General features: G+C 42.6%; 1 protein-coding gene across 1 annotated transcript in view; it reads left to right on the top strand.

Annotated features, from left to right (window-relative positions):
- The first annotated feature begins 10042 nt into the window (after positions 1-10042).
- XPO1 (exportin 1) overlaps positions 10043-27066 on the top strand; it is a 42411-nt gene continuing 25387 nt past the window's right edge. The window contains exons 1-4 of the mRNA XM_075536007.1: positions 10043-10793; positions 13881-14012; positions 19520-19621; positions 23148-23220. Coding sequence (XP_075392122.1) covers positions 13887-14012; positions 19520-19621; positions 23148-23220 — 301 coding nt within the window. The 5' untranslated portion in view covers positions 10043-10793; positions 13881-13886. The remainder of the gene's footprint in view (positions 10794-13880; positions 14013-19519; positions 19622-23147; positions 23221-27066) is intronic.

The raw sequence follows: 27066 nt of genomic DNA, 5'->3' as shown, positions 1-27066 counted from the left end.
AAACAGGGATTTTTGCAGGATTTGTTTCCTGATCAATCCATACCTCTGAGAACAATGACTGGTAAACAGTGGCCTCTCCACATAACAGTTGTTGGATGAAAGGACTAGTGTCATCTCTTTTCATCTCCTTTATTTAAACACTTCTCTTGCTCACTGCCTAACAGTGGATGATCACACACAGATACTAATACACAGATACTAACTCTACTTGGCCTGCTTTATTTTACTTCTATTTTGTTGCTTGAACTACTTGAGCAAAAGCAACTCTGAGATTTCCCGTCCTAAGAATGGACCCAGGAGCTCCATAGCATAGTGGTTATGCAATGGGCTGCTAACTTCAGCAGTTTGAAACCACTAGCTGCTCCATGGGAAAAAGATGAGGCTTTCTGCTCCCAGAAAGAGATGTGGTCTTAGAAATCTGCAGGAGCAGTTCTACTCTGTCCTATAAGGTCACGGTGAGTCAGCAGTGAGTTTGGGTACCATAGTTTGGGGAGCCTGGGTGGCATAGTGAGTTACAAGTTGGGCTCCTGGGAGCAAGGTCAGCAGTTAGAAACAGCCCACTCCTCTGTGGGAGAAAGATGAGGCTTTCATCTCCCTGAAGAGTGGACACTCTCCGAAGGCCACAGGGGTGGTTCTACCCTGTCTCCTAGGGTCACTGTGGGTCAGAACTGGCTCATTGGCAGTGGATTTGGGTTTGGGGGAAGAATGGTGCAAACTGGGACTTCATCCCTCACTTCTCCATACGTAAGAAAAGCTCGTTATGAAATGTCACCTCATAGAAGAGTAAGAATTTCTCACACTGCTCAACGACATTGCCTCGATCTTACACTGCCAGATACTTGTTCTCAAGAAGGCAGCAACTCATTTTCAGACGATTGCTGGTTTGTCTCCTGATCGATTCAAGGTTCACAGAACTATCATGTAGATAGTCGTTGAGGTCTTGGTGACACATACAAAGGAATACCCAAAAACAACTGGAATTGTTTTTTTCTTCAAAGCTATGTACTTAAATTTTTGTATAAAGCAAGCTTCTCACCTTCAAAGTACTCTCCATTATACTTAATATGTTTGTCAAATCTGCGATTCCATTCTTGGAAACATTTTTCAAACTCTTCTGTTTGGATGGCTGACAGCACCTCCTTTGTTTTTTTCTTCACCTCTTTTATATTGTCAAATCGCTGTTCTTTCATGCCCCTCTTCATTTGTGGAAGCAAAAAGAAGTCAGAGAGTGAGGAGAGGTTAAGGTGTGTGGGGCAAGAGAGGCATGCTGTTTTTTGCCAAAAACTGGCATATTGAGATGACTGTGTGAGCAGGTGCATTGCGTGGTGGCAAAACCAGTCCCTGTCTGCCACAAACCAGGCCTTTTTTGTCACACACTGTTAACACTATCTTTTCAGACGGACATCCAGAACGAGGTTTGTCATCAATGGACATTCTACCTTTTTTGAAATGAGAAAAACACATGTACAATTTGAGGTTTTCCCATAGCACTGTCCTTGTAAGCTCTGTTCAATGTCACAAAGTTCGGCAGTATTTTTCCCCAGCAGGTAACAACATTTCACAGCCACATGCTGTTCTCTTTAATCAGCCATCACAAAAAAACAAGGTCTGAGCAAAACTGCTTTTACGAAAAAATTCACTGTGACCAGAGAGAACTTTCTCAGGTGATGCCACTGTGTGCCCTAACTCAGAGCAAATTGTGTTCCGTGTGTGTGTGTTTGTGTGTGTGTGTGTGTGTTGGGGGAAGGGAGCGCGTATTGGGTACTACGAAAGCTCTGCCCAGCTAAGCTTTTTCCTGGTTTGGGGGGTGCCCCGTCATACAGTTTAACTCCACAGGCAGAATACTCACAATTCTCATAAGCATTCCAAGTGGTGTCAGTTGAGCTCGATCGCAATATGATCGCAATTGGGACTACTAGCACCTTTCTAATTCATCTTTTATAGAAGAATGCCCCTCCCCTTCTACCTCTACCCTTGCGCATCATACACAATTAGACAAGTTATACCCAGAGTGTTTTTGAAATCTAAGGGCATGGTGTGATGTGCTGTTTTATGACACCCTTTTAAAGGAAATAGAAAAATAATGTTTTACAAATAGCTGCATAGAAACATTTTACCCCATGCTCACCTTTGAGCCTTGCAAAGTACAAACAAGTCCTATACATTCATTGTAAGGAAAAATCCATGGAATTGTGAGTTTTAGTATAACATATGACTCTCAGCAGGGTCAGGCTAAGAGCTTGTTTGTATGGCTTGTAGGAAGAAGTGCACATTGGAAAACCACTGCGAGTAGAATTCATTTTCTCAAAAAAAATGAAAAGACCAATTCTGTTATTAAAACAGCAATTCTCAAAAAAATAAAGTAATAAAACAAAAAAAACCCAGCAATCCTCTTATTAAAATAAGTGTTTAATAGGATATTGCTATTGGTTTAATGTGTTGAGATGGGCTGTGTAAACATATACAGTATGTTTCCTTAAAAACAAACACAACACCCCTTCACATTCCTTATCCCTCAAACTTAAAATAAAAATTTAAAAAAAGAGAAGGAAAAGTGAAATTGAAATGGACTTGGAGTCTTTAGTGACAGACAAGTTCATCTCAAGCAAACAAACAAAAGTAATATTCAACACAATGGTTATCTTTTTCTAAACTACATTATAAGCAAAAAACAAAACCCATTTTCATCAAATTGTATCTGACCCATAACAACCCTACAGGACAGAGTGGAACTGCTCCGGGGGTCCCAAGGTTGTGAATCCTTAGAGAAGCGGACTATCACATATGTCAGCCATGGAGAGCTCAGCCAACCTTTTGGATTTTAGTCAGGTCCTTTAGCCTCCGGGGATTCTCACTATACTATACAGGGGCTCTTTTATGTGCTTACAGAGATGGCCTGCAGAGCCAATGGGTGCAGCTTGCTCATTTGAATCATCAAACTCAGTGGTATGACCCTAAAGAACCTTCTTACAGGTGTGTGTGTTATGATTGTATCATCTATCCGGCAAGGATAACAAAGACCCATGGCGTTTAGTGGGAATAACACACTGCTCATAGATTGGGGTGGGTATCCAAATTGATACAATCTTTTTAGGGGACACCTTGGCAGTACTTAGCACAATAACAAATATACACACCCTTTGACATAGTCATTCCACTGTCAGGACTTTAACCTAGAGATACATTCATATTTATGCCAAAAGATAAACATACAAGGATAGTCGCTGCCGTGTTATTTATAAGAGGGCACGCCAGAAAGTCTCCTAGTCCTCGGTGGAATTATTTATGGAACCGACCACATGGGGAAAGCTGTGGGGCTGGTCTCATGATTAACAGATGCAATGGCAGATTTCTACACCCAACCTGCTAGATGCAAATCAAGTTGTTGAACTCTAGGTGTGGTACATTCATACATGTAGATCAAAACACAAATTATGTTTATGAGTTCATAAAAATACCTCTCAAAGTATAATATACTGATAAGGATGATTATCTCTGGGCAGAAAGGCGAATGGGACATGTGAAGATGGACTCACTTTTTTCTGTTATTTGAATGAACTCTGGTCATGTATTACTTTTGGAATTAAAACATAATCTTTTAAATGGTAATTAATGGCAAATGGTGAAGAAGACAAAGGGAGAGAAACTTTATAGACTTCTCTTTCTCATTTCTGATGAATGTTATATTTTTGTGAAACAATGTGGATGTGTAGAAAGACCACAAACATGTTTGTGAAACGAGAGAGACTGAAAGACTGGGGAGGGGTCGCGGGAAGGGAGAGGGAAAGAGCCCAAAGAGGTACAGTTATTCACCCAAAGCCAGATCTTACTCAATAGCAACGAGAGATGCTGCCACCCCAAAAGTCAGTACCAGTAGCCTAGTCCAGGTTTTGAAAGTAGCGGGAGGAGAGTCCAATTTTCCTGAATAGACGGTAAGCACACTCATTCCTCACTTATTGACTGTCTCATCATCTGACATTCCACATTTGGGGCAATAGTAAAAAAATCTAACTGTTCTGCACATTAACACTGTATATCTGGCAGTAATGTATGCTGCGGCCAAGGTGAAGGTCACCGTGGCTGTGATGGCTAAGGTTATGTGTCGGCTTGGCTGGGCCAGGATGGATCATTGGTTTGACAGCGATGCAACGAGGCAGTCATATTCCATTTTGGAATCTGATGTGGTCCTCCTCCAGGACATTCTTGCATGACACTACCTTTTGCATGACAACCCAGTGTTTAGAACTTAATCAACCATGTTGGTAAGTGAAGAGTGAGCGTACACAGATGATTAGCATTTAACACATCATTTGGAAGGGGCCTTCAAAGAGTTTGTGGGAAAATCGTGATCTCTTAATTCCATTTTTCCACAAACTTTTTGAAGCCTCCTCATATATCATGTAAACCCACCTACTCCCACAACCACTGAGTCTATTCCATCTCATAGTGCCCTATAAAACAAAGAACTTACCTGTAGAGAATCCAAGGCTTTAGGTTTTTATAGGGCTGTTATGTGTTGGAATCGACTCAGTGACAGTGGGTTTCATTTCTGGTTTTATATAAATAAGTGATATATAATGTCATATGGGACATACAGTCACATTTACACAAATATATTGCTATATATGTAATTATATGTAATATAATCATTATCATATGTGCATACACATACACACACACACACCAAGTCAAAAAGCGTTGCTACAAAGCACAGGCTGTAGGGTGGATTTAAAAAAATCTCAATGGACGGCAGAGAAGGGGGGGAGGGAGACTCCGGATAGGGCAAGATATGACAAAATAATAATATATAAATTATCAAGTGCTCATGAGGGAGGGGGGAGCGGGGAGGGAGAGGAAAATAAAAAGAGGACCTGATGCAAAGGGCTTAAGTGGAGAGCAAATGCTTTGAAAATGATTAGGGCAAAGAATGTACGGATGTGCTTTATACAATTGATGTATGTATATATATGGATTATGATAAGAGTTGTATGAGCCCCTAATAAAATGTTTTTTAAAAAAAATCTCAAAATGGGAAGCTGTAGCTTCTCAACACCCTCCACCCAGGTCTGTTCACTTCTGAAGGCGGTGTCTTCACCTCTTTCACTCTTCCCCAGGGAAGTCTATGCTCTTTAATTTACAGCACATCCGAATGGCAGCTTGGGCACTCTCAAAGCCCCAAATATGTTCCTTTTCAAAGAGCTTTGATTTTAGGGTTTATTTGGGGGGTGGGGGAAGGGGCAGGAGAAGGAAGTCTGAAAGGGAAAGATCAGGTGGAGGGGGTAACATTTCTCAGCAACATTTTCCTAAGATAGCCGTTGTTACCCTTGAAGGATTTGTAGGTGCATAGTTTTGGAAAAGAAACTCCATAGGGCTCGTCTTTTTCTCACCAGTACAGTTTTCAGTTTTCTTAAAATGTCTAATTAGACCTGCAAATCAACTTAGGTCCTTCTAGGAAAATCTTAAATATTTTGGGATACAAAACACAATTGCCATAACCTTTTGAGCTGACGTCTTTGCCTCAAAATCATCTTGGATAACTTCCCAACCTTCCTTAAGATGTTTCAGCCATATAAAAACTGTTGTTTTTTATAGAAAGCCTTGTCTTTCACCCACAGAGCAGCTGGTGGTTTCAAACTGCTGACCTTGTGGTTAATAGCCCAGTGAGCAACCCACTAGGCCACCAGGGCCCCTTTAAAGCTGTGATTTTTTTATATGAGGCAGCATTACTGTAAACTTGTGGCAAAGCTCCAATAATTTGGACAAATGTCCACTTGAGTTCCATAAAATTTTTCACATTAACCCTTACTTCAAAAATTGTCTTTTTGCCATGACATAAAATGCTTTTTTTTAAGGGTTCCTAATGAGATTAAAGCACATGCACGACAGAGAAAATTTGTTTTCAGCTATCCACTGATCACGTTGTATTTGCAATAAAGCCACGCAGGCATGAACCGGAAACCCAGTAGCGATACTTTATGACCCACCCTCATGTGCGTTGCTGTATTTGTGTGGAAGAGCGGGACTTTGCTCAGTTTCCTGGCAGCCCATGGTATATTCAATATTCCTTAGCAATATCATAATTCAAAGGCATCAAATCTTCTTTGGTCCTCCTTATTCACATGTCCAGCTTTTGCACACATGTGAAGCACACAGGCGCACACTTCAAAGAGGTCTTTCACAAAAGATTTGTCCACTCTTTGATGTGATTGTTCCTTCCACTGGCTCTGAGTGTGGATCCAGGTTCAATGAACTCCTTGACAACCTCTATCTTTAAAAAAAATCATTTTACTGGGGGTTCTTACAACATTCCATACATCAATTGTATCAAGCATATTTGTACATATGTTGGCATCATCGTTTCCATAACATTTTTTCTTGAGCTCTTGGTATAAGCTCCTCTCTTTTTCCCTTCCCTCCCACCCTCATGAATCCTTAATCAACTATAATGTCTTTATTTTATATCTTACACTCTCCATTGTCTTTCTTCACCCACATTTGTTATTCGTCCCATTGTGGGGAGGTATGCTATATCTTGTGATGGGTTCCTCTTTGCTCATCCATCCACCTCCCTGACCAGCGACGTCAATCTTTTCTTCATTTATCATGTTGCTTATTGGTTGGTTCAATTGTGAGAATTTTTGTTTTATGTTGAAGTATAATCCATATTGAAGTCTGTGCTTTTTGTTGTGTGTGGGCGTGTGCGTGTGAATTAAGACTCGCAGACAGATCAATAGACCCGTCTATTGTTTGGCTGATAAAATGATCAATGGGGGTGAGTTCAGCTCCAGACCAGAAGGGCGACTAAGAATCTTTCGGGGATAATGGGGCTATCCCACCAGTCTCATCTGACCAGTAAGCCCTTTTATGATTTTGAGTTTTGTTCCACATTTTTCTCCCACTCAATCCACAGCCTTCTTTTGTGATTCCTTTCAGAGTGGTTGGTAGTGTGGTAGTGACAGCTAAGTACCAGATAGTTCTACTAGAGACTGATGTTTGCAATGGTTCATTAGTCCACTCTCTTTAACTCTAGGAGTCCTGGTTTAGTGGGCTGAGCCAGGCGCCCTCAAACTACGGCCCACGGGTCACATGCGGCCGGCAGAGGACATTTATCTGCCCCGCCGGGTGTTTTTGCCCGTTTGTTTTTTCACTTCAAAATAAGATATGTGCAGTGTGCATAGGAATTTGTTCATAGTTTTTTTTTTTTAACTACAGTCCGACCCTTCAACGGGTCTGAGGGACAGTGAACTGGCCCCGTTTAAAAAGTTTGAGGTCCCCTGAAGCATTGGGCTGCTAACCACGAGGTCAGCAGGTCAAAACTATTCCCATAAAAAGTTACAGTTTCAGGAGAGAGGGGGAAAAATGAGGAGCTGATACCAAGGGCTCAAGTAGAAAGAACATGTTTTGAGAATGAGGGCAACAAATGTACAAATGTGCTGGACACCATGGATGTAGGCATGGATTGTGATAAGAGTTGTAGGAGGCGCCAATTAAAATGATTGTTTAAAAAGCTAGTTTCGGATACCCACAGGGGCTGTTCTACCCCGTCCTATACAGTCACTTTTTGTTGGCATGGACTCACCAGGCAGTGAGTTTTTGAGAAGTTTTCCTAAGAAGGCCGGAGTCTCTGATGATCATCAGTAAATGCTCCACGTCTTCTCTTCTTCAGCAAATAAGTAAGGTTGGATCTTCTGCATGTCACCGGTGGTTAAAGAGTTGGGAAACTACCCGGAGGCAGATCTTTCCTGATCTTAAGCCACATAGTATTCCCTTCCTTATGCTGAAGCAAGTGCCTCTTGGGCTCCACAGGAGCACAGTTAAAGTATCCCGGAGTTCCCAGTCTTCCTAATATGTTATGAGCCACATAGTCAACTGCCTTTACCTAGGCAAGAAAATAACAGGCAAACTGCTTTCTGGTATTCGCTCCTTGTAACCAAGATCCACCTGACATCAGCAATTAAGATAAAATAAATAAATAAATAAATATTGTTATGAAATCATAGAACCCTTTATTAAACAAAAATCTGAGTATGTGAAGCTTTTGTTTCTTGACATATCCTCCATCTACACGCTTCAAAGGTAGTGTTTCTATCTATTGATCCCTTCCCTGAAGAATTCTGTGCTCTTCAATTTATACCACATCAAAACTGCTGCTTTGGCATCCTGTGATTGTCCAGTGTTCTTCAAGAAACTCTATCAAGGTTATCGCTCTGGAGTTCCAAAACAGTCGCCATCACCTTCTGAGCTGACCTCTCCACAGTGAATTTAACTGGCCCAGCAGGTCCCCTGGGAAGCCTCTACTTTAATTAGACCTATTTTTAAAGGTAGCTTATTGTCTTAGGTTATCCACTGATGGGAGTGAGATTTTTAAACAAGTTTGTTGGGAATTAACCTATGCATGTATGAACTGGAACCCTGGTAGAAATACTTCTACTTTCTCTCGCATGCATATGTTCATGGAAAAAATGAACTAAAAAATGGCATTTAAACTTTATACATATATACACATACACTTAAGAGGAGGTTCAAAACGTTGATAGACAAAATTCTTAAGTACATTTTCTCATGAACCTTTAAAAGCGCCCCTCTGTGACAGTTTAAGGCGCTTCAGTCAAGTAATGAATAAAAATCCTAGGTCTGAAAGTCATTCACTATCATCTGGTCAATCTAAGTTCTGCTTTACCAGAGGAGGAGGGAGTTATTTTTAAGTGGTGCTTTGGTTGTTAGCTGTTGTCCATTGTGATGTTTGCTGAAGAAAACCGAGTTAATAAACAATTCACCAACATCTTGGTGGCAGGATGGGCCTAGTCCAAGTTTCAGTGGGCTGTTTCTTAAATCAGTAAAGCTGATTTGCAGGGCACTTGGGGACAAAGAGATGCAACCATGTGAAAGGCCACGTGCGTGTGACTCTCACAGAAAATACTATTTGAATATGAAGAAGTATGTGAATGGTAACTAAACTGAAAAGGAAAATTGAGGGTGGGGCAGTCCAAGGGCACCAGGTGGGAGGCAGTTGGTATGCATGCTTACCCAGCAGAAGTACGCGTTATTAAACCAATGACAGGAATAACAGTGTTTTCAGTTTTTAGGTTCTAACCAGGCAGCACAGGGAGCTGGAGCGGCCAAATGCAAACCTGGGGAGCTAGAGGTAAGATTTCAGGCGGCTCTTGCCCAGAGCTCTTCGGCTTTTTCAGAACTCGAGTCACGAGGCACAAGGAGTGCACACCCACCCAGCACCGCAACCTCATTCACGGTTTTTCGTCCTCCTTACCGTCTGGTCCCAACCCAAGTTTCTAAGGTGGGCTAGAGCGGGCTGGCGGGGCCTACCACGGGTTACCAGTTTTGTTTCTTTTCCACCCATCTTCCTACAACCAGCCCTCCAGGAATAGCACTAAACTGGGTGTGCCCTCCGCTTTGCGAGGGCAGGCCCCATCCGAGGGGCGGGTCAACTCGCAGGCGGGCTCCCGGCCCTTCGGCTTGGCGGGACCCGCAGGGGCGGGCCAGCGCGGATCCCGGGAAAGCCGAGCGAACGCCGCCGCGCGCTGCGCTCAAACGCGCGCCGCCAGCAGCTCGCGAGCTGCGCCCCACCCTCTCCGTCACGAAAGGCGCCCAGCCAATGAGCGCGTCGGAAAGGCTGGGCCTGCAGGCTAAGCACTGGGAGGGGGAGCGGCGGGAGGGAGACGGGAAGTCGAGGGCGGGCTGAGTTTGATTGACAGCCCGTTCGAACCAATCCTCCGTGCGGCTTCTCTTCGCTCGGGTCTCCGCTCGACTCGGCTCTCCGCCTCACCTCCTCCTCCCGCGCCCCCCCCTTCTGGGTCCCTTTCGACCCGCCCCGCGTCCCCTCCCCCACTCTGCGGGCAAATCGCTGCTGGAAAGAGGCGGGGGCTGAAGCGGCGGGCTCGTGTGGAGGCTTGGGGTGGGATTGACGGCGAGGCGGACCAATAAGAGGTAGGCTGATGGCGCGGCTCTGGCTGGAGCCGGCCAATGGACGGGCGGGCTGGGGGCGGAGGCCCAGGTTCCAAACGCTCCGCGGCGCCATGGGCTGAAAACTCAACCGAGATGGAATCTCCCAGTCTGAACCGGTTTCAACCGGTTCCGAGTTTGAGGCTCTAGGAGGAGGGGGAGAAGCGGCTGCAGCGGCCGCGGCAGGAGCAGCGGGAGCTACAGCATCAGCAAGAGCAACAGTAGCTACAGCCCGGCGGCGGTGCCTGTTCCCGTCTTTGCTGCTGCAGTCCGTGCAACCACCCAGAGGGGGAGGGGGGAACCACCAGTCGCTGAGGAGCAGGAGAAGGGGGGAAAGTTTAGGCGAGCCTGGGTGGGGGGGCCCAGCGCCGGAGCCGCGTGAGAGAGGGAGCCGTGTTTTGATAGGGGGGGAGTCGGACTGCAACTGGCAGCGGAGCGTCCCCCCGGCCGTGTGGACTCGACACCCCCTACTCCTGCCGCCGCCTGTGGCTGGAGGGTCCCCCTGGGGCTGAATCTTTGGGACTTGACCCCGTTCCCCTCCCCCTTCCCTCACTCCCTTGCCGGGCGGGAGCATTTATCCCACAGAATCATTCCCTTTCTTTTGGGGGGGACGGGTGGGTGTGTGTTGGGGGGTGGTGGCCCAGAAATAGTAAATATTATTGAGCCTTTTTTTGTTTTTGCCCTTCCCCTCTCGTTTTTCTAATTTCCTTTTTTTTTTTAAGGTGGGAAAACTGTGAAACCCACCTTGATTACCTTCCCTCTTCCCCCCTCCCCACCTTCCCCGGCCCTAATCCCCCGACAAGGAAGCAAGAAGCAGTTGGTTCAGTCTCTGGGTAAGTCGGCTGTTTCCCCGGGGCCGAGGGGCGGGAGGAGGCCGGCGCGGGGCGCGGCGGCCGCGGGAGGCGAGCCCGGGCGGCGGGCCCGAGTGGAGCCTGCGATTGAATGGAGCCGCTCCTGCCGCTGGGGGATGGAGGCGGGGAGGCGGCCGCGCGAGGGGCGCGCTTGCTGGGTCATCCGCGTGTGCGGGCGGCGGTGGAGGAAGGTGAGGAGCGTGCGAGCGGCGCGGGGCCCCGCGCGCGGCGGCGAGGGCTTCCCCAGCCCGTTGGGCTGGGGAGAAGTTGGAGGGATTTTCGGGAAGATCTCTGTACATTATTAGGAGTGGAAGTTTCCAGAAATATTTAGTGCAGCAGCATTGAAACGTCCGCCTGCATCACGTGTTCCCCTCGGTGGAGAGCCTGGGATCGGGGAGGGAGGGGCTGCCGAGTCCTTGCCTCTGCGAGCAAACTCGAAAGCTTTCTGCCCCCCTCCCCCTTTTTTTGGCGGAGTCGGATGAGGGTGGGCTGGGGGGGGGCTCGTTCTCTTTTTGAGGGGGATCGGTTACCGCGGTTCCGGCTTGTAGTTTTCTTTTCCGCTTTGGGGGCTGGAGTGAGTGTGTGGGGTGTGTGCGCGCGCGGAGCGGTCGGATTTCTGAGTGCTGGCATTGTGCAGTGGATGGTGCCCTGCTTCTCCTCCGTTCCGGCGTCTGAGTTGTGGGTGGACGTGGTGGAGGAGTCGGTTCGTGCCCGGCCCCGAGCGCCTGCGAGCACGCCGAGGCCATGCTGCCTGGAGAAAGGGGCGGCGAAGTTCGGGCGCCTGCTCTGCACGCCTCCTGCGAGGCTGGGCGGGGTGAGGGCTGCGGCTGGGCGCTGCGCCGCGCCGGCTGGGAAGCCGGGAGGGCGGGCCTCCGAGGGGTGCCGCCGCCCGGGGCCCACGCGCCGCGGTGGCAGGCTCGCTCCCTGTGGCAACTTGTTTGGGGACCCGGTGTGAAGTTAGCGTCGCAGCCGTCCTGGGTCCTCCTGGGTTGGGGATGGGAGCCGGCTGTGGGCTGCCTGCCTGCTCAGTTTGCAGCGCCCGGGAAGCTCTGGGGGGGCAGTCACTTGTGGAGTCACCGAGGATCGCCCCGGGAACATGCCGCCTCGTGAGTCGGTTTGGGGACCGAGGAGGAGGCCCGGCGGGCGAATGCAGCGCGTGGGGTGCTCCCCGCCCGTGACCTTTCGCGATCTGCCCGGTGGTCTTGCACCTTGAGTGCCGAGCCCCCACCCCGAGTTCGGGGGGAGGATGCTTGGGAAGCTGTTTGGCGTGGGGCGCTGCATGCGCCTGGCGGTGACCACAAAGCCGCCATTTCTGCACTACGTGCGGTTCACGACTAGGTAGGTCATTGGGAGATTGCCGCTAGCCCCGAGCCGGACGGCAAGCCCTCTGTGACCGCCGGCGATGCCGGCGCGGGGTTCACACCAAGGCTGCGCGGTTCGTCTATTAAGAGGGTGGAGCTAAAGGGGAGAGTAAAAAAAGTTCACTGAAAATAAGGAAATGCCTTTTTTCGTGAGGTAGAGCTGGTACTTCTGATATTCTCTGGCATCCGATTTTAGGCTTTTCTATTAATTAGGTGTTCAGCCTTTGCTTTCCGTGCGTTCCCAGTGCTTTGCTGTTTTTACGTTGTGTCATACCTGTTATGGGAGATTATGCTGTGCTGTTAGTGTTAACAGTGGTTCCAAGAGTGAAAATGCCCTTGAACTCTTAACGTCTCCATTTCCCTGTGTTTATTTTTAATCATTCGTTTTAGACAAATTTGGTTCTGACACTCTTTAAGAACCCACTTGCATTTAAAATTAGAGTTGTTATTGAACACTTTTCAACTACTTTGATAGTCCAGAAATAAACCCTTCCCCCACCCCCCAGAAGTGGAGCTGTGACCATCTGCCCTTGTTAGGTTTAACTGCCCTAAACCAGGGATTCTTCATCTGGAGTTTCATGGATGGATTTTCATAGGATTCTAAATCCTTTGTAATGGTATACAAGATTGAGAATTTTTAGAAGAGAGTGGGGATAAGATTTATATGGTGTTCTTCGAAGACTAAGGACTGCAGGTTCACCCAATTAGGCTTGAGTGGCATTAATTTTGAAGAGAAACGAGTGACTTACTTATTTTTAATGTTGGACAACAAAAATGAGCAGGAGTGCCCGCATAGTAGAGTAGAACCCTCTTAAGAGTAACATTGCATATAAACCAGTAGATTTTAGCCCAGTACCTGTGTTTAAAACCAAGTAATGAGCTCTCTGTTATGGTATAATTTGCTTTCATTTGGAAAATGGCTGAATTTTTATCATGCCAGTAAATACCTGAGCATTTTTTTATCATCGTGTTTGGCATACTGCCATAGGGTTGTTTTTCCATAGACCATGTAGTCAAGGAATGACTGGCTCAGATTACATGCTTGTAATATAACTTTAATCCTTAAATTCATTGAGAGTTAAGACAGTATGGATGGCTTTATGAAGTGTGGAAACTAAGTTTTGGAAAGGTTAGGGGAATTGGTACCAAGATTCAGTGGGCTTAAAATTGCTGCTAATCGTTGTTGCTATGCACAATAGACATTAGAATAGCCATATTTATTGTATTTTTAATACTTCTCTGGCTTTTAGCATATCTTTAAAAAGACAAGTGAAGGAAGCTAAATTTTAACTAATCACTGCGTGGGGTGGGGTGTTCATCCACTTGGACATTAACTATATTTCACATATGTTTACAACTTTTAAGATTCAGGCTTTTAACTGTTTACATTTTTAGAGTAATAAAACCCTGATTATGGATTTGAATAAAACATCAGGGCAGCTGTTTGTTTAAGTGTTGGTTGAAATAATAGTAAAGTTTCTGGTGTTGTCTTAAAAGAAACACTAGAAATGTTCCATGAACCCCAATTCTGCACTATGGAGGAGCTAAGTAACTTAAGCTTCGGTTATTCTTACTGAATTGTTTTGTAGTAATTATATATAAGACTTTGGCATTCATTAAAATACTTTTAAGAAGTTGGAGTAAAATTTGAGTAAAAGGTTTTTTGATCAAAAATCAATGTGTTGTGTTTTTTTCTCCTTTATTTCAGTAATCTATGCCAGCAATTATGACAATGTTAGCAGACCATGCAGCTCGCCAGCTGCTTGATTTCAGCCAAAAATTGGATATCAACCTTTTAGACAATGTGGTGAATTGCTTATACCATGGAGAAGGAGCCCAGGTAAAGTAGCTGGCGCAAGCTTTAATAACATTATTGCACTGTAGCAAGAGTCTAGGGATTTAGAATAAAATTTTAATCTTTTTAAAGGGTGTTTTGTGTTAATCTTAGAATTATAAGTTAGCTGTAAGGAAAGTTGATTGGAGGAGATGGCATTAAGTTTTGACATGGTTAGTGTGAGATGATACAGGGTATACTTATTTTATCTTTAATCTCAAAAACGTGTATAGTGTTTAATAAAAGCTAGTCAGCAATACTGAGCATTTTTTGTCACGAGTCTGTGTGTGTGTGTGTGTGTGTGTGTGTGTGTGTGTGTGTGTGTGTGTGTGTGTAAAACAAGAAACTGGTCAGTCAGTCCTTAGTTGTCTTTACCTTGTTGAACCAACCTTGTGGAAGAAGAATGTGCAATGAGTAGAAGTATTTTTATTGGGTCAAAATCTTTTCAGGTATACTATTTAGTAGTACACTGAATAGTGTACTTTGTTGCCAAAACATCCCATTCCTGATTAGCTAATGTTCAGCGACTACATAAGAAATTGTGTTAGCAAGATATGTACATAATTATTTTTAAATCTGCGTGCTGTCTTATTTTTAGAAACCTGAGAGGTGAATATGATTTCTTCTATAGAGACCAAAATTAGGGTGTGTGGTGCGTAAAAATATTTGCATTCTTTTGTGACGTTCAGCAAAATTGGTTGAACTATATATAATACAGAGAAAATAAAAACTGAAACGGGCAGTGACGGTTGTTGTAAGAATAGGGGAAAAGTCTGTCGTGGTTGTGAAAGGTGTGTCGAGTCAGTTCCGACTCAGCTTAGGGTTTCTGAGAATGACTTAATTGTGACAAAAATATGCATAAGACATTGTTCAGTTTTAACAATTCCTACATGTATAATTCGATGCTCTCCATGGGTTGCAGCCACTATTGATAACCTTTTTCAAATTATTGTACCACAAATAACCATAAACTCAATGCCCTCTTGAAAACATTCCATCAGTATTAGTAGTTTCCTGGTTTTGTGCATTGAACATTTTTGTCCTAGCATAGATTTCAGCTTCACTATTCAGCTATACATGAATTAAACTGGGATCCCAAAGTGCGCAGGTCTTCAGTCATCTGCAAAGCTGAGTATTGGCTTTATCACATTGTTCAGTTAATTTTGCAGTTTAATCTTTAGGTCTTTTTATCCTAGTACACAGTAATGAGTAGACCAGTGTTCTAGGCTTCTAACAGAGAAGTAGCAATAATTTTGATCATGAAGCATGTTATATGGCTTTTAGTAATGTTTCATGGTATTAGGAGTAAATGGTTTATTTTTAAAGTTGACTTGAGAAGATGTATCTGAATATTTTGTTTATAAAGGCAATGGGTTAACTTTCCCAAAAGTAAGAATTCTTACTGCAGGTTATTACAAAAAGACGATCAGGCAATCAGTAGCCGTGTTTGTAAAAGATTTACCAACCATCAGTGATTCTTTTGGTCGTCCGAAGTCGTTTCGTTAAACTTACAGTGCAGCCTCCTCTTCATGGAGGTCTCACTTCGAATAAAAAGCGCTGGAGCAGAGCATGTTTCAGTGTTACAGGCATCTTGATTCCATTAAATTCTGTGGTAGTAGCTCTTGAGTCCCATCTTTTTTATTTTTTAATCATTTTCTTGGGGGCTCATGCAACTAATCACAAGCCATACATCCATCCATTGTGTCAAGCACATTTGTACATTTGTTGCCATCATCATTCTCAAAACATTTGCTTTCTACTTGAGCCCTTGGTATCAGGTCATTTCTCCCCTCCCTCCTGCTCCCCCTCTCATGAACCCTTGATAATTTATAAATTATTATAATTTTGTCCTATCTTACACTGTTCGTCTCCCTTCACCCACTTTTCTGTTGTCCGTCCCCCAGGGAGGAGGTTATATGTAGATCCTTATAATCGGTTCACCCTTTCCATCCTACCCTCCCGGTATCACCACTCTCAGAACTGGTCCTGTAGGAATCATCTGTCCTGGATTCCCTGTTTCCAGTTCCTATCTGTATCAGTGTACATCCTCTGGTCTAGCCAGATTTGTAAGGCAGAATTGGGATCATGATAGTGGGCGGGGTAGGGGAAGCATTTAGGAACTAGAAGAAAGTTGTATTTCATGGTTGCTACACTGTACCCTGACGGCTCCTCTCCTCCTCACCACCATTCTGTAAGAGAATGTCCAGTTGCCTACAGATGGGTCTTGGGTCCCCAATCTTTACTCCCCCTCATTCACAGTGATTTGATTTTTTGTTCTTTGATATCTGATCCCTTCAACACCTTGTGATCACACAGACTGGTGTGCTTCTTCCATGTGGGCTTTTTTGCTTCTCAGCTAGATGGTTGCTTGTTTGTCTTTAGGCCTTTAAGACCCCAGATGCTATATCTTTTCATAGCCGGGCACCATCAGCTTTCTTCCCCACATTTGCTAATGCACCCAGTCATGTAGGAAAGGTGAGCATCATGGAATGCCAGTTTAATAAAACAAAGTATTCTTCATTGAGGGAGTACTTGAGTGGAAGCCCAGTGTCCATGCGCTACCCTAATACTAAACCTATAAATATATACACATAGATCTATTTCCCCGTCATATATAAATATATTTACATATGTGCATGCTTGTATTTTGACCTCTATAAATACCCTTTGCCTCCTAGCTCTTCTACTTCCTTTTTCCTCTTTTCCCACTATCATGCTCAGCCTTCATTTGAATTTCAGTAATTGCTCTTGGTTGCATTACCCTTGGTTAAGCCCTACCAGGCCGCATACACCCTCCTCACCACTAATCACAAACCCTTGATAAGTTTTATATTATTTTCCCCGTGTCTTCCATCGTCCTCCGTCACCCCTTACCCACTTTTCTGTTATTCATCCCCCTGGGAGGGGGTTCTAGATTGATCCTTGTGATCTCCCCCACCCTCCCCTAATCCTCTTGGTATCTCTACTCTCCTTGTTGGCCCTGAGGGGTTTATCTAGCTTGGATTCCCCGTTTCGGGCTCTTATCTGTAGCAGTGTGCATGCTCTGGTCCAATCCAAGTTGTAAGGTAGAATTGAGGGCATGAGAGTGGGGTGAAGGAGCATCGAAGAGCTGGACGAAAGTTGTGTGTTTCATCATCGATGCTATACTGCACCAAGTGGCTCCCTCTGTGAGGGGATATCCAATTATCTGCAGATGGGCATTGGGTTTCCACTCCATGCCCCTCATTCACATTGGGTATGGTTTTATTCTGGGTCTTAGAGCATCCAGTTCTTTAAAGGTAGCCCTGGTGGTGCTTCAGGATACTAATCCCAAGATTAGCCATTTAAGGTCCTCCAGCTACTGAATAGGGGAAAGATGGAGCCATCTTCTCCCATGAAGATTGACAGCAAACCTTAAAGGGCACGGGCGGTTCTCCTCTGTCCTATAGGGTAGCCGTAGGTGGTTCTTTTTAGCCAAGTCAACAGTAGGAGGGGGGGAGTATGGGAAAGAGCTAGGTGTTTTTTCCAATATTGTATTACTGTTAAGTATCTTGAACTCTTTAATCTATTACTTAGCAACTAAAATGCTTTAGCCGCTCAGTAACACGGGACACCAGATTTTCTCCCCCTATTCTTGTTTTTTCAATTCCTTTGATTTTAAATTGATAAAACAATACTATGTAAGGGGGATGGGAGTAGGTCAATAAAGGATACAGTTAGGATACAGATACTAGGTTAATAGAAATGCGCAAGACTTAACAGAGGTTGAAATGAACAGTGAATTCATGAGATGTTTATTGGGAAGCATTTTGCCTTACAATTTTGGAAGAATGCTCCATACTTCAAAAGGCTTGACAAAATAGCATCTCCTCCAAATAACTTCACATCTTTGATGTGCCTTGAGCCATTCGGAAACACTCGACTGCCCTGTGTAATAGTCAGCAGCCTCGAACTTTTAGCAGCTGGACCACAACCCACCCAGTCAGTAGGCTTTGCTGATATTGTTAGGTGCCTCTGAGTCACCTCGCACCCATCAGAATGAAACCTTGCCCCGTCCTGTGCCATCCTCACAGGGTTCCTGTGCCTGAGCCCAGTGATACAACCACTGTGTCAGTCCCTCTCATTAGGTATTCTGAGTGTGAAAACACTCCTCAAATATGCATTGACTCTAAATACATTATTTTTGAGTTTTTTGCCATTATTTAGATGTCCATTTGTGCTTGCTTGTATATACTCAAGTAGAGGCCAAGTTTTTCAGCACATTTTTCATTTAGGTTTTGTAAAATTAGATGCCTTGGCTGATAATTGGGTCAGCTTATACTCCTGTATACAGTAATCTGTTATCCCCTCAGTGAAATTAATTGCACAATGTTACTGTATTTAAAGAGCTTAACAAAGATGTGACCGCTGGGGAGAGCCTAAGCATCAGGGGGTTCTGATGGTATTATCAGAATAGAGAACTAGTGTATAGCTTACTGAGTATACATTTTTCAAAAGTTTTCAGCAGTATGTATTGCTGATTGGATTAAAGGGTAAGCACGGACTTGATATTTTATCTACCACTTACAGGTGGGGAAAACTAATAGCATCTAAGCCAGAAAAGGCATGTGATTTTTGTTGTTGTTTAAGTTGGAATAAAAGCTAAGCTAGATAGGATGAAGAGGCGTTTGTGTCAGAGGTGGCCAAAGGAAGAATGCCTTTTCTGTCTTGATACCTGTTTATAACCCATGAAACTAAATTTGTTGATCCAAAAGAGGGGTAATTTTAAAACCATCTAACTTTTTGTTAATATCTTATATAGAAATAGGTAAAGAAGTAGGAAGGATTGACAGCTGGGCAGTCTTCAGTAAAATTAAAAGCTTTTGGCAAAATGTGATGCTCCTATCCTGAAAAACATTGGGCTAAAATGAAACTAGCACCATGGCTAAGTCACAAAAATTAAGTGAAATGACAGGAAAAAATTATACATGCTGTGGAAATCAGGAAAAGACGCACCAAATTCATGAAAGTGCTGTTTGTAAAGAACAGAGGAGGAAGCCGCACTAGGAAGAAAGAAAAGTGACTTCCCTAAGTTTGTGTTCTTTTTAGGGAAAGCAGTCTGACACAGTACAGCAGTACATTGGCTGGTTGAGTCTGGATAGTGTATGCATAGATTTACTATTATTCATAGTTGCATTAAGCTTGAAAGCAAAAAAGGTAAAATAAGCGAGACTTTGAGTCTCAGATTGGTGTTGTGGAGAATGGAAAATCATGTGTTTACAGTAAGTGTAAAATGCCTGTTTTAGGGGCCTGGGGGTTACTTGAAATGTGTAAGTGCTGAGTGGGCTTTTGGTAGAGTTTAAGTTCAATTTTCAGCAGTTCTGTTTCTACGGAATTAAAGATTGCCATTGTTCAGTGATGATTTCTTAAGCATTTATTAATTTATGTAAGAACTAATAATTTACTGGTGCTTTTGAAAGTTCACAGTATTTTTGTTTTGATGAATGAGTCAAAAGAAAGTTTGAGCTTAAAATATGTTCTGTGTGCTGTTTTAGCAAAGAATGGCTCAGGAGGTGCTGACACATTTAAAGGAGCATCCTGATGCGTGGACAAGAGTTGACACAATTTTGGAATTTTCACAGAATATGAACACGAAAGTAAGCAAGTAGTGGTTTTAAAATCCATTATTTCTTTTCTTCCAGTCATAAACTTTGAGGAAGGTATCTCACTTTTAGTTTTAGCATTTGTTAATTTCAAATCATTCTATTGTTAACTTATTTCAAAATTTAGTCTTTTAGAGGCATAGAATTCTTGCAAATAGTCCTAAGAATTATGAATGAAGTTTTGTGAATGGGACTAGTATGCAAGGTGGCTTTTTTGTTGTTTGTTATTTTGGCTTTTTTTATTATTATTCCTCCCCCCTCTTTTTTTCTTTAGGAATATGTATACAGATCTAAGTAATATAAATTCTGAATGTTACTCAGACATGAAACATCAGAGGAATTATTTTGGGCAAGTAATCAATATAATACAGGCTAGGCACCTCCAACACCAAGTTGTGTGGACAGCTTAGAGCCCTACTCCATGGTACCAATGCTTCTAATGGGACAGCACTCCGTTTTTATTTGCAATTGAAAATGTTATAATTCTGGTCCTTTTTTAAGTTTGAACAGAAGGGTTGATCAAAATGTGTTTTGACTGTTTTAGGCTTGATGATTCACGCTTCTCTTTAAACTGCCTTAAAGTTATAAAATACCACGCGTGGCATTCTGTTTAATACACACAGGTTTCTTGATATACATGTGTTAAAACAGAAAATAGCCATGTTCACATCTGTTTCTGAAACCAGACTGTGTTAGTTAACAGTTTTAAAATATTAATTAGTTTTGACATCTTGTAAATTTTAGGGCAAAAATACAGTCCAGAACTTCCTCAAAGTGCTAACCTTAAGTAACATACAGTGTTTGCCTGTTTGCTTGCCTGGTAAATTTTGCTTTTTATACTGACAGACATTACTAATGTTTAAGTTGATTTATCAACAGTATTTTTAAAAACTCAAATTTGTCTTGTGAAAAATGAGATGATTAGAGGAACAGAAAGAAAGCAACAGGTAAAGAATTCTTCAATTTACATAAATTACAAATGATTTGGTGCTAAATTTATGCACTATGACATTTGGCTTTTATGCAATCATTTTTTTTTCTTTAAAGATGTTAACACTACCTGATATTAATCATAATGTTCCATTATGTTGATTGCTTGTAATAGGAAGAAAAGGGGTGTCTTCCTGTGCAACTGACACAGCTAGGCTTTGACGGCAGGCCTCCACAAGGTCTACCCTTTTGATTCCCTTTAACTGAATTCTGTTCATCGATTGTTTTTGTTTCATGGGTGGTGGGAGGGAAAGGGGCATTCGATGCATAAAATAAGTATTTCTAAGGGCTCAGTAGAAATTTCTACCATAGGGATCATTTCATGCATTTTTTCCCCATGTAGTCTTTGCTGTTCTCTGTCCCTCATCTTCATAACTCAGCAGTGGATTTCTGAAGTCCTGAGGTTATTTAAGCTGAAATATAGCTATTTAGAATAATGCTGGACTATATGGAAATTTCCAAAACTTACTGTTTAACATTGATTGGCTTTCAGATTTTAGAACTGAATTCCTAATTAATGCCTTTTCAAAGAATGTGAATTTTCTCTATTTCCATTCCATATACAGATAATTAGCATCTAGGATAATGAGTAGCTTTCAGGACGTAATGCTGGCGTCACGTGTGTGGCCTAACTTGTGAGAATTGGGCTCTTTGCCTCTCCCACTTGGCAGAAAGATTTGAAATACAAATAACATATCAGCAACCTGATGCTACTTTTTACAATAGGCTGGAGAAAGGACTAGGGGCTAATAAATTTAGGTAATAGTGTCAAAGAGCAAGGAAGAAATAAGTGGACATAAACTTAGAAAAGGAAAATGCCCACAGTTTTTTAAAACATGAATGGAAGGTTTTTTTGACTTTGTTTAAAAGGTGACATTGCCTTTGAAGATATTTTTAATGATATGGTATCTTTCATATGGTGGTCTTTGGTTCTTAGGTTTTTTGGTTGCTTTGTTAAGGCTTTTTATTTAATTCATTGATAATTAGGATATATTCTGGGAAGTAAGAAATACATTGCTTGAACTTAAACTTAAGATTTTTGGCAATCTCATTCTGTGTCTACAAGTTAATTTTGAGGAACATTTTTAGGGGAGTGTTTTTTTTTTTTTAATTTCAGTTTAATATTTTAACCAAATTTTTGTTCTTTCTACTTATATTTTCTGAGAGACATAGAGCTATAGAGAGGCGTATTCTTAAAAATGAAAAGAATAGAAAGTTCCACTACTTACTGCTGATTATGAAAAAAATTTTTAAAAAGGCATCAAATTTGTCATTTCAGAATTTTACTTGGGACTTGTTTTTATTTTGAAAGACTTTTTAAGGAATGTTCCACAAATGTGGGATTTGAGTTGAAATGGCGAATTTTCCCTCAAAAGTAATAAATGTTAAAAACGAAAGAAAACAGCAAACACATTCACTGTTTGAGCACAATGTAGTTTGGGACAGTCTATATTGTGCTTTGAATGAAATGAGCATTCCCATGATCCCTTTGGTTGAAATACTAATGCTCCTATTTTATGGTGTAATGACTAACCATTTTAAAGATGAACTCTTATTCTCAGCCAAAGTTTGCAATCTGAAGTTACATCTCTCTGCGTGAAAGCATTTACCTTCCAGGTATTGTGGCAGACTCTTCCTTGGTTCGCAGACGTGAAGAGTACCACAGCGCTGTTTACTTTTCTTCTTGCTTGTTCACGCTAATTGGTCATGGTAACACCCTCTGCCTAATAAGAACTCTTGGAGCATTATAAGTTCTTAGCAATACCATCGACTATTTGGAGTGAATAGTCAGGAGGGAAAAAATGGCTTGTAAAGTGGTACATCTATTTTTTTATAGGAAACTTGTCTACACTTGTAGTTATTCTTAGGAAGGAATACCTGAAAGGTAGACACAGATTGCAGCATGCATTTGTATATTAATTACTTTGACTGTGCACAAAAGTTTATCTTTAAATTAGTAGAAATAGCAACTATAAGGGTGGGATTAAAATTTTAAATAAACCCATGGGTTTGTCTTGCTGCTCCTTAAGTAACACACCAGTGACGCTTGTAAACACTTTCTATAGAAAGTACCCATGACATGACTTTAATGCTTGACCAAAAGCTTACGACTCCTAGAGGATGGTAGGAAGCTTGATAGCATCCAAGCTGCTAAATTCTTAGGAGCCTGGTGGTGTAAAAGTACGTAAGCCTATAAGCAGTCATTTATGCTGTGAATTCATACCTGACTGCTACTTCTCCTTCTACAGATTTGGCTGCTAAAGGGCTTTTTTATTTGTTTTTTCCTCCTGGTGTGAGCATGTATAAACAGCAGGACATTGTATAGAGTAGTAAACAGTAAAATGAGGAAAATGCATGAGAACTCAGTATATGGGTGAATAGCTCCTTGTTTAATATGTGTACATAAACTTGGTAGTATAATGGTTTGGAACTTTAGATGTGTATGTGTGAGTGTCTGTCGGTATGTGACTCCTGGAAGTGGCCGGTCCTATAGCAGTATGCTCACACGCCTCTATTCTCCGATTTTCAGTATTATGGACTACAAATTTTGGAAAATGTGATAAAAACAAGGTGGAAGATACTTCCCAGGAACCAGTGTGAAGGTAGGAAAATGCTGATACTTTTAAATTAAGAATTTTTTAATGTTGGGACTTTTATCATAGTTGGATACTGGGTAGGTCGGGGTTGAATTTAATAGGGGCTTTTGGTTTTTTTATTGTTTCTTTGCCTAATGGAGAGTGTTGCTTTTATCGTGTAGCAGGTTGTATTTCTGTTTTAGAGAAAGGAGTTAGGGTTATCTTATGAGAGAAGAGATCAGTGGGAAATACCGAGGTAAAAGTAGATGTCGACTATACACAATGCCTGGTCATCACGTTTGCAACAGCAATTCAGGACAGCAGAGATTGTAAGCCCCTATCTGAAGTGAATGAAATTGATCATATAAGGGGCAGCTCTGATAATCAATATTGCAACATAAGGAATTAATGTGTTTTGAGATTATTAAAAATGGAAAACGAGCACTAAACATCGTAAAGCACATTACCTTTATAGTTGTGGGCATGTTTATGGAAGGTTGAGTTCTAAAATAAAGAAATGTGTATGATGCCCAGTATTAATATCTAACCCCCTCTTTGCTATCTCGTGAAAGGTAATTTCTTCATTGCTCTCAGGAATTCTTTCTCTCTGCTTCTAATTTGCCAAGTTCTCATACCTACTAATCCCCTCTAATTAGTGTTTTCACATGCTATTTCTTTTTTTTTTAACAATTTATTGGGGCTCATACAATTCTTATCACAGTTCATACATATACATACATCAATTGTATAAAGCACATCTGTACAGTCTTTGCCGTAATCATTTTTTTCTCCTCTTTTCTTTTACATTTTATTAGAGACTCATACAACTCTTATCACAATCCATACATATACATACATCAATTGTATAAAGCACATTCCCTGCCCCAATCATTCTCAAGGCATTTGCTCTCCACTTAAGCCCCTTGCATCGGGTCCTCTTTTTTTTTTCCCCTCCCTCCCCTTCCCCCCTCCCTCATGTGCCCTTTGTAATTTATACATCGTTATTTTGTCATATCTTGCCCTATCCGGAGTCTCCCTTCCCCCCTTCTCTGCCGTCCGTCTCCCAGGGAAGAGGTCACATGTGGATCCTTGTAATCAGTTCCCCCTTTCCAACCCACTCACCCTCCACTCTCCCAGCATCGCCCCTCACACCCTTGGTCCTGAAGGTATCATCCACCCTGGATTCCCTGTACCTCCAGCCCTCATATGTACCAGTGTACAGCCTCTGTCCTATCCAGTCCTGCAAGGTAGAATTCGGATCATGGTAGTTGGGGGGAGGAAGCATCCAGGATCTGGGGGAAAGCTGTGTTCTTCATCGGTACTACATCGCACCCTGACTGACCCATCTCCTCTCCTAAACCCCTCTATGAGGGGATCTCCAGTGGCCGACACTTGGGCCTTGGGTCTCCACTCTGCACTTCCCTCTTCATTTAATATGGTATATATATATACATATATACACACTTATATCTTTTTTTTTTTTTTTTTGCATGATGCCTTATACCTGGTACCTTGGCACCTTGTGATCGCACTGGCCGGTGTGCTTCTTCCATGTGGGCTTTTTTGCTTCTGAGCTAGATGGCCGCTTGTTCACCTTCAATCCTTTAAGACCCCAGACACTATCTCTTTTGATAGCCGGGCACCATCAGCTTTCTTCACCACATTTGCTTATGCACCCATTTGTCTTCAGCGATCCTATCATGGAGGTGTGCAGTCAATGCTATGATTTTTTGTTCTTTGATGCCTGGTAACTGATCCCTTAGGGACCACTCCATCACACAGGCTGGTGTGTTCTTCCATGTGGACTTTGTTGCTTCTGAGCTAGATGGCCGCTTGTTTATCTTCAAGCCTGTAAGACCCCAGTCACTATCTCTTTTGATAGCCGGGCACCATCGGCTTTCTTCACCACATTTACTTGTTCACCCACTTTGGCTCCAGCCGTTGTGTCGGGAGAGTGAGCATCATAGAGTTCCAATTTAATAAAAGAAAGTATTCATGCATTGAGGGAGTGTTTGAGTAGAGGCCCAACATGCTATTTCTTAAGATTCCATCTAATCATTTGATGGAGGTTACAGGGAAATGGAAGGAAGATTCACATTAAGACATTTCACTTCACCTGCTCCCCTGTTTGTGCAAAAACTGATGGGAAAAGTCCCAGCTACGCTGAAGGCATTAGAAAAGATTGTGGGAATTGACAAAATATTAACTGAGATATTTCAGCAAACTCATGCAACATTGGAAGCATTAGGATGACACTTACCCACCAACCGAATGGAAGAATAACCAGACCTGTAGACCTATGGCCATTCCTAAGAAGGTGGCCCAGCAAAATGCTGGGTCAAATTATTTAATAAAATCATTAGTAGCACATGGAAGTAAGTTTTGCCGAAATTAATTCAGTACGTAGGCACAGCAGTACATGAACAGGGAACTACCAGGAATTTAAGCCAGATTCAGAAGAGGACTTGGGATAAGATGTATTGCAGATGTCAGGTAGATTTTGGCAAAAGCATAGAATACCAAAGGTGTGTGTTTAGGTTCTGTTGACTATATACAAAGGCATTTAATTGTTGCTAATAATTAACGGATAATATTTGTGAAGAATTTACTCATGGGGAAAGTTGAGACTTGCTTCCTGTGAAGAGTCATAGTATCAGAAACCCACAGAGTAGATCTACTCTGTCCAGTAGGGTCACTATGATTCTCTTCTGTGGAACCTGCACATAGACCAAGAGGTTATTTAGACCTAAAGTTAAAACCTTGACAGGTTTATGTCATGGTTTTATCTCTTTACTGTACATACTCAGTCTGTATGTTGAGCAAGCAGTCCAATAAACTGGACTACAATGGAGAATAAAGCAGCATCAGAAGACTTCATTAACAAGCTGTAAATATGCAAAGTGAAGATTTGAAGTATATACTGAAGATAAGGCTATGCAACCTTCTATATGGATTATACTTCGAGATAAAACTTCACATCACAAAGAAGCCATTAATAGCATCCTGGTAAAAGGAGGAAAGGTTGAAATGTTGGTTTTAACTTGGATTCACTGTCCCCATCCCTGGAAACAGTCAAATCAGGCAACAAATTGCATTGGGCAGATATGCCTAACAATCTCTTGAAAGAGTTCGAGAGTGAAAGTCTTAATTTGAGGTCTGAGGTGGGCCTGACCCAGGCCATCGTACTTCTGCCTCATTAGCATGGGAAGCTGGACCCTGAATAAGGAAGGTTGGTGCCTTTGAATTAAAAGGCTGATGACAAATACTGCATATGCCACAGGCTGCTGGAAGGACGAACAAGGGTGTATCTGAAATTACTCTAGATCCACTCATTTTATGGTTACCGTTATCCAGGAAATCATTACATGGGTGGGAGAAAGTACATCTTAACTTTTAAGGTTTTTGTTGTATCTCAAATCTTACTCCACCCCCACCCCCTTTGTGGTTTGGGGGAACATAGACAAAGCAAATTAACTGTTGGTTCAAAAATTGATGAATACGTTGTTTTTGTGGCGTTGGCTGCAATCTTCTCAATCTAACAATATTCCTCCCGCTTCTTCCTGGGATTCTTCCTTTCTAGTCATCCTTCCTGTCTTCTGCCCTTTATTTGGGGGGAAGTGCTACCCTTTGGATCCCATGAGTGATTGTTCTGTGGGTTGCATGGCTCACGTTATTGGGGGAGCTTGGCTGGTTTTTAGCTGAAAGGCTTTCCTGGGGGGGAATTCCATTTCAGGTTTGAAGGATGTTGAAGGGCTATACAGTTGTTTCCCCATTAATTTTTGTCCAGTGTTCTTCAGTCTGGGTGTTCTGGTGTCAGGTAAGTGACTGTGGGTCCATTAGTCCTTTGGCCTAGTTGTTTTTCTTGAGTCTGAA

This window comes from Tenrec ecaudatus, chromosome 17, assembly GCF_050624435.1.
Source record: "Tenrec ecaudatus isolate mTenEca1 chromosome 17, mTenEca1.hap1, whole genome shotgun sequence".
NCBI classification, from domain to species: domain Eukaryota; kingdom Metazoa; phylum Chordata; class Mammalia; order Afrosoricida; family Tenrecidae; genus Tenrec; species Tenrec ecaudatus.
The sequence above is the reverse complement of the archived record's forward strand: the minus strand, read 5'-3'. Positions and strand labels throughout refer to the sequence as shown.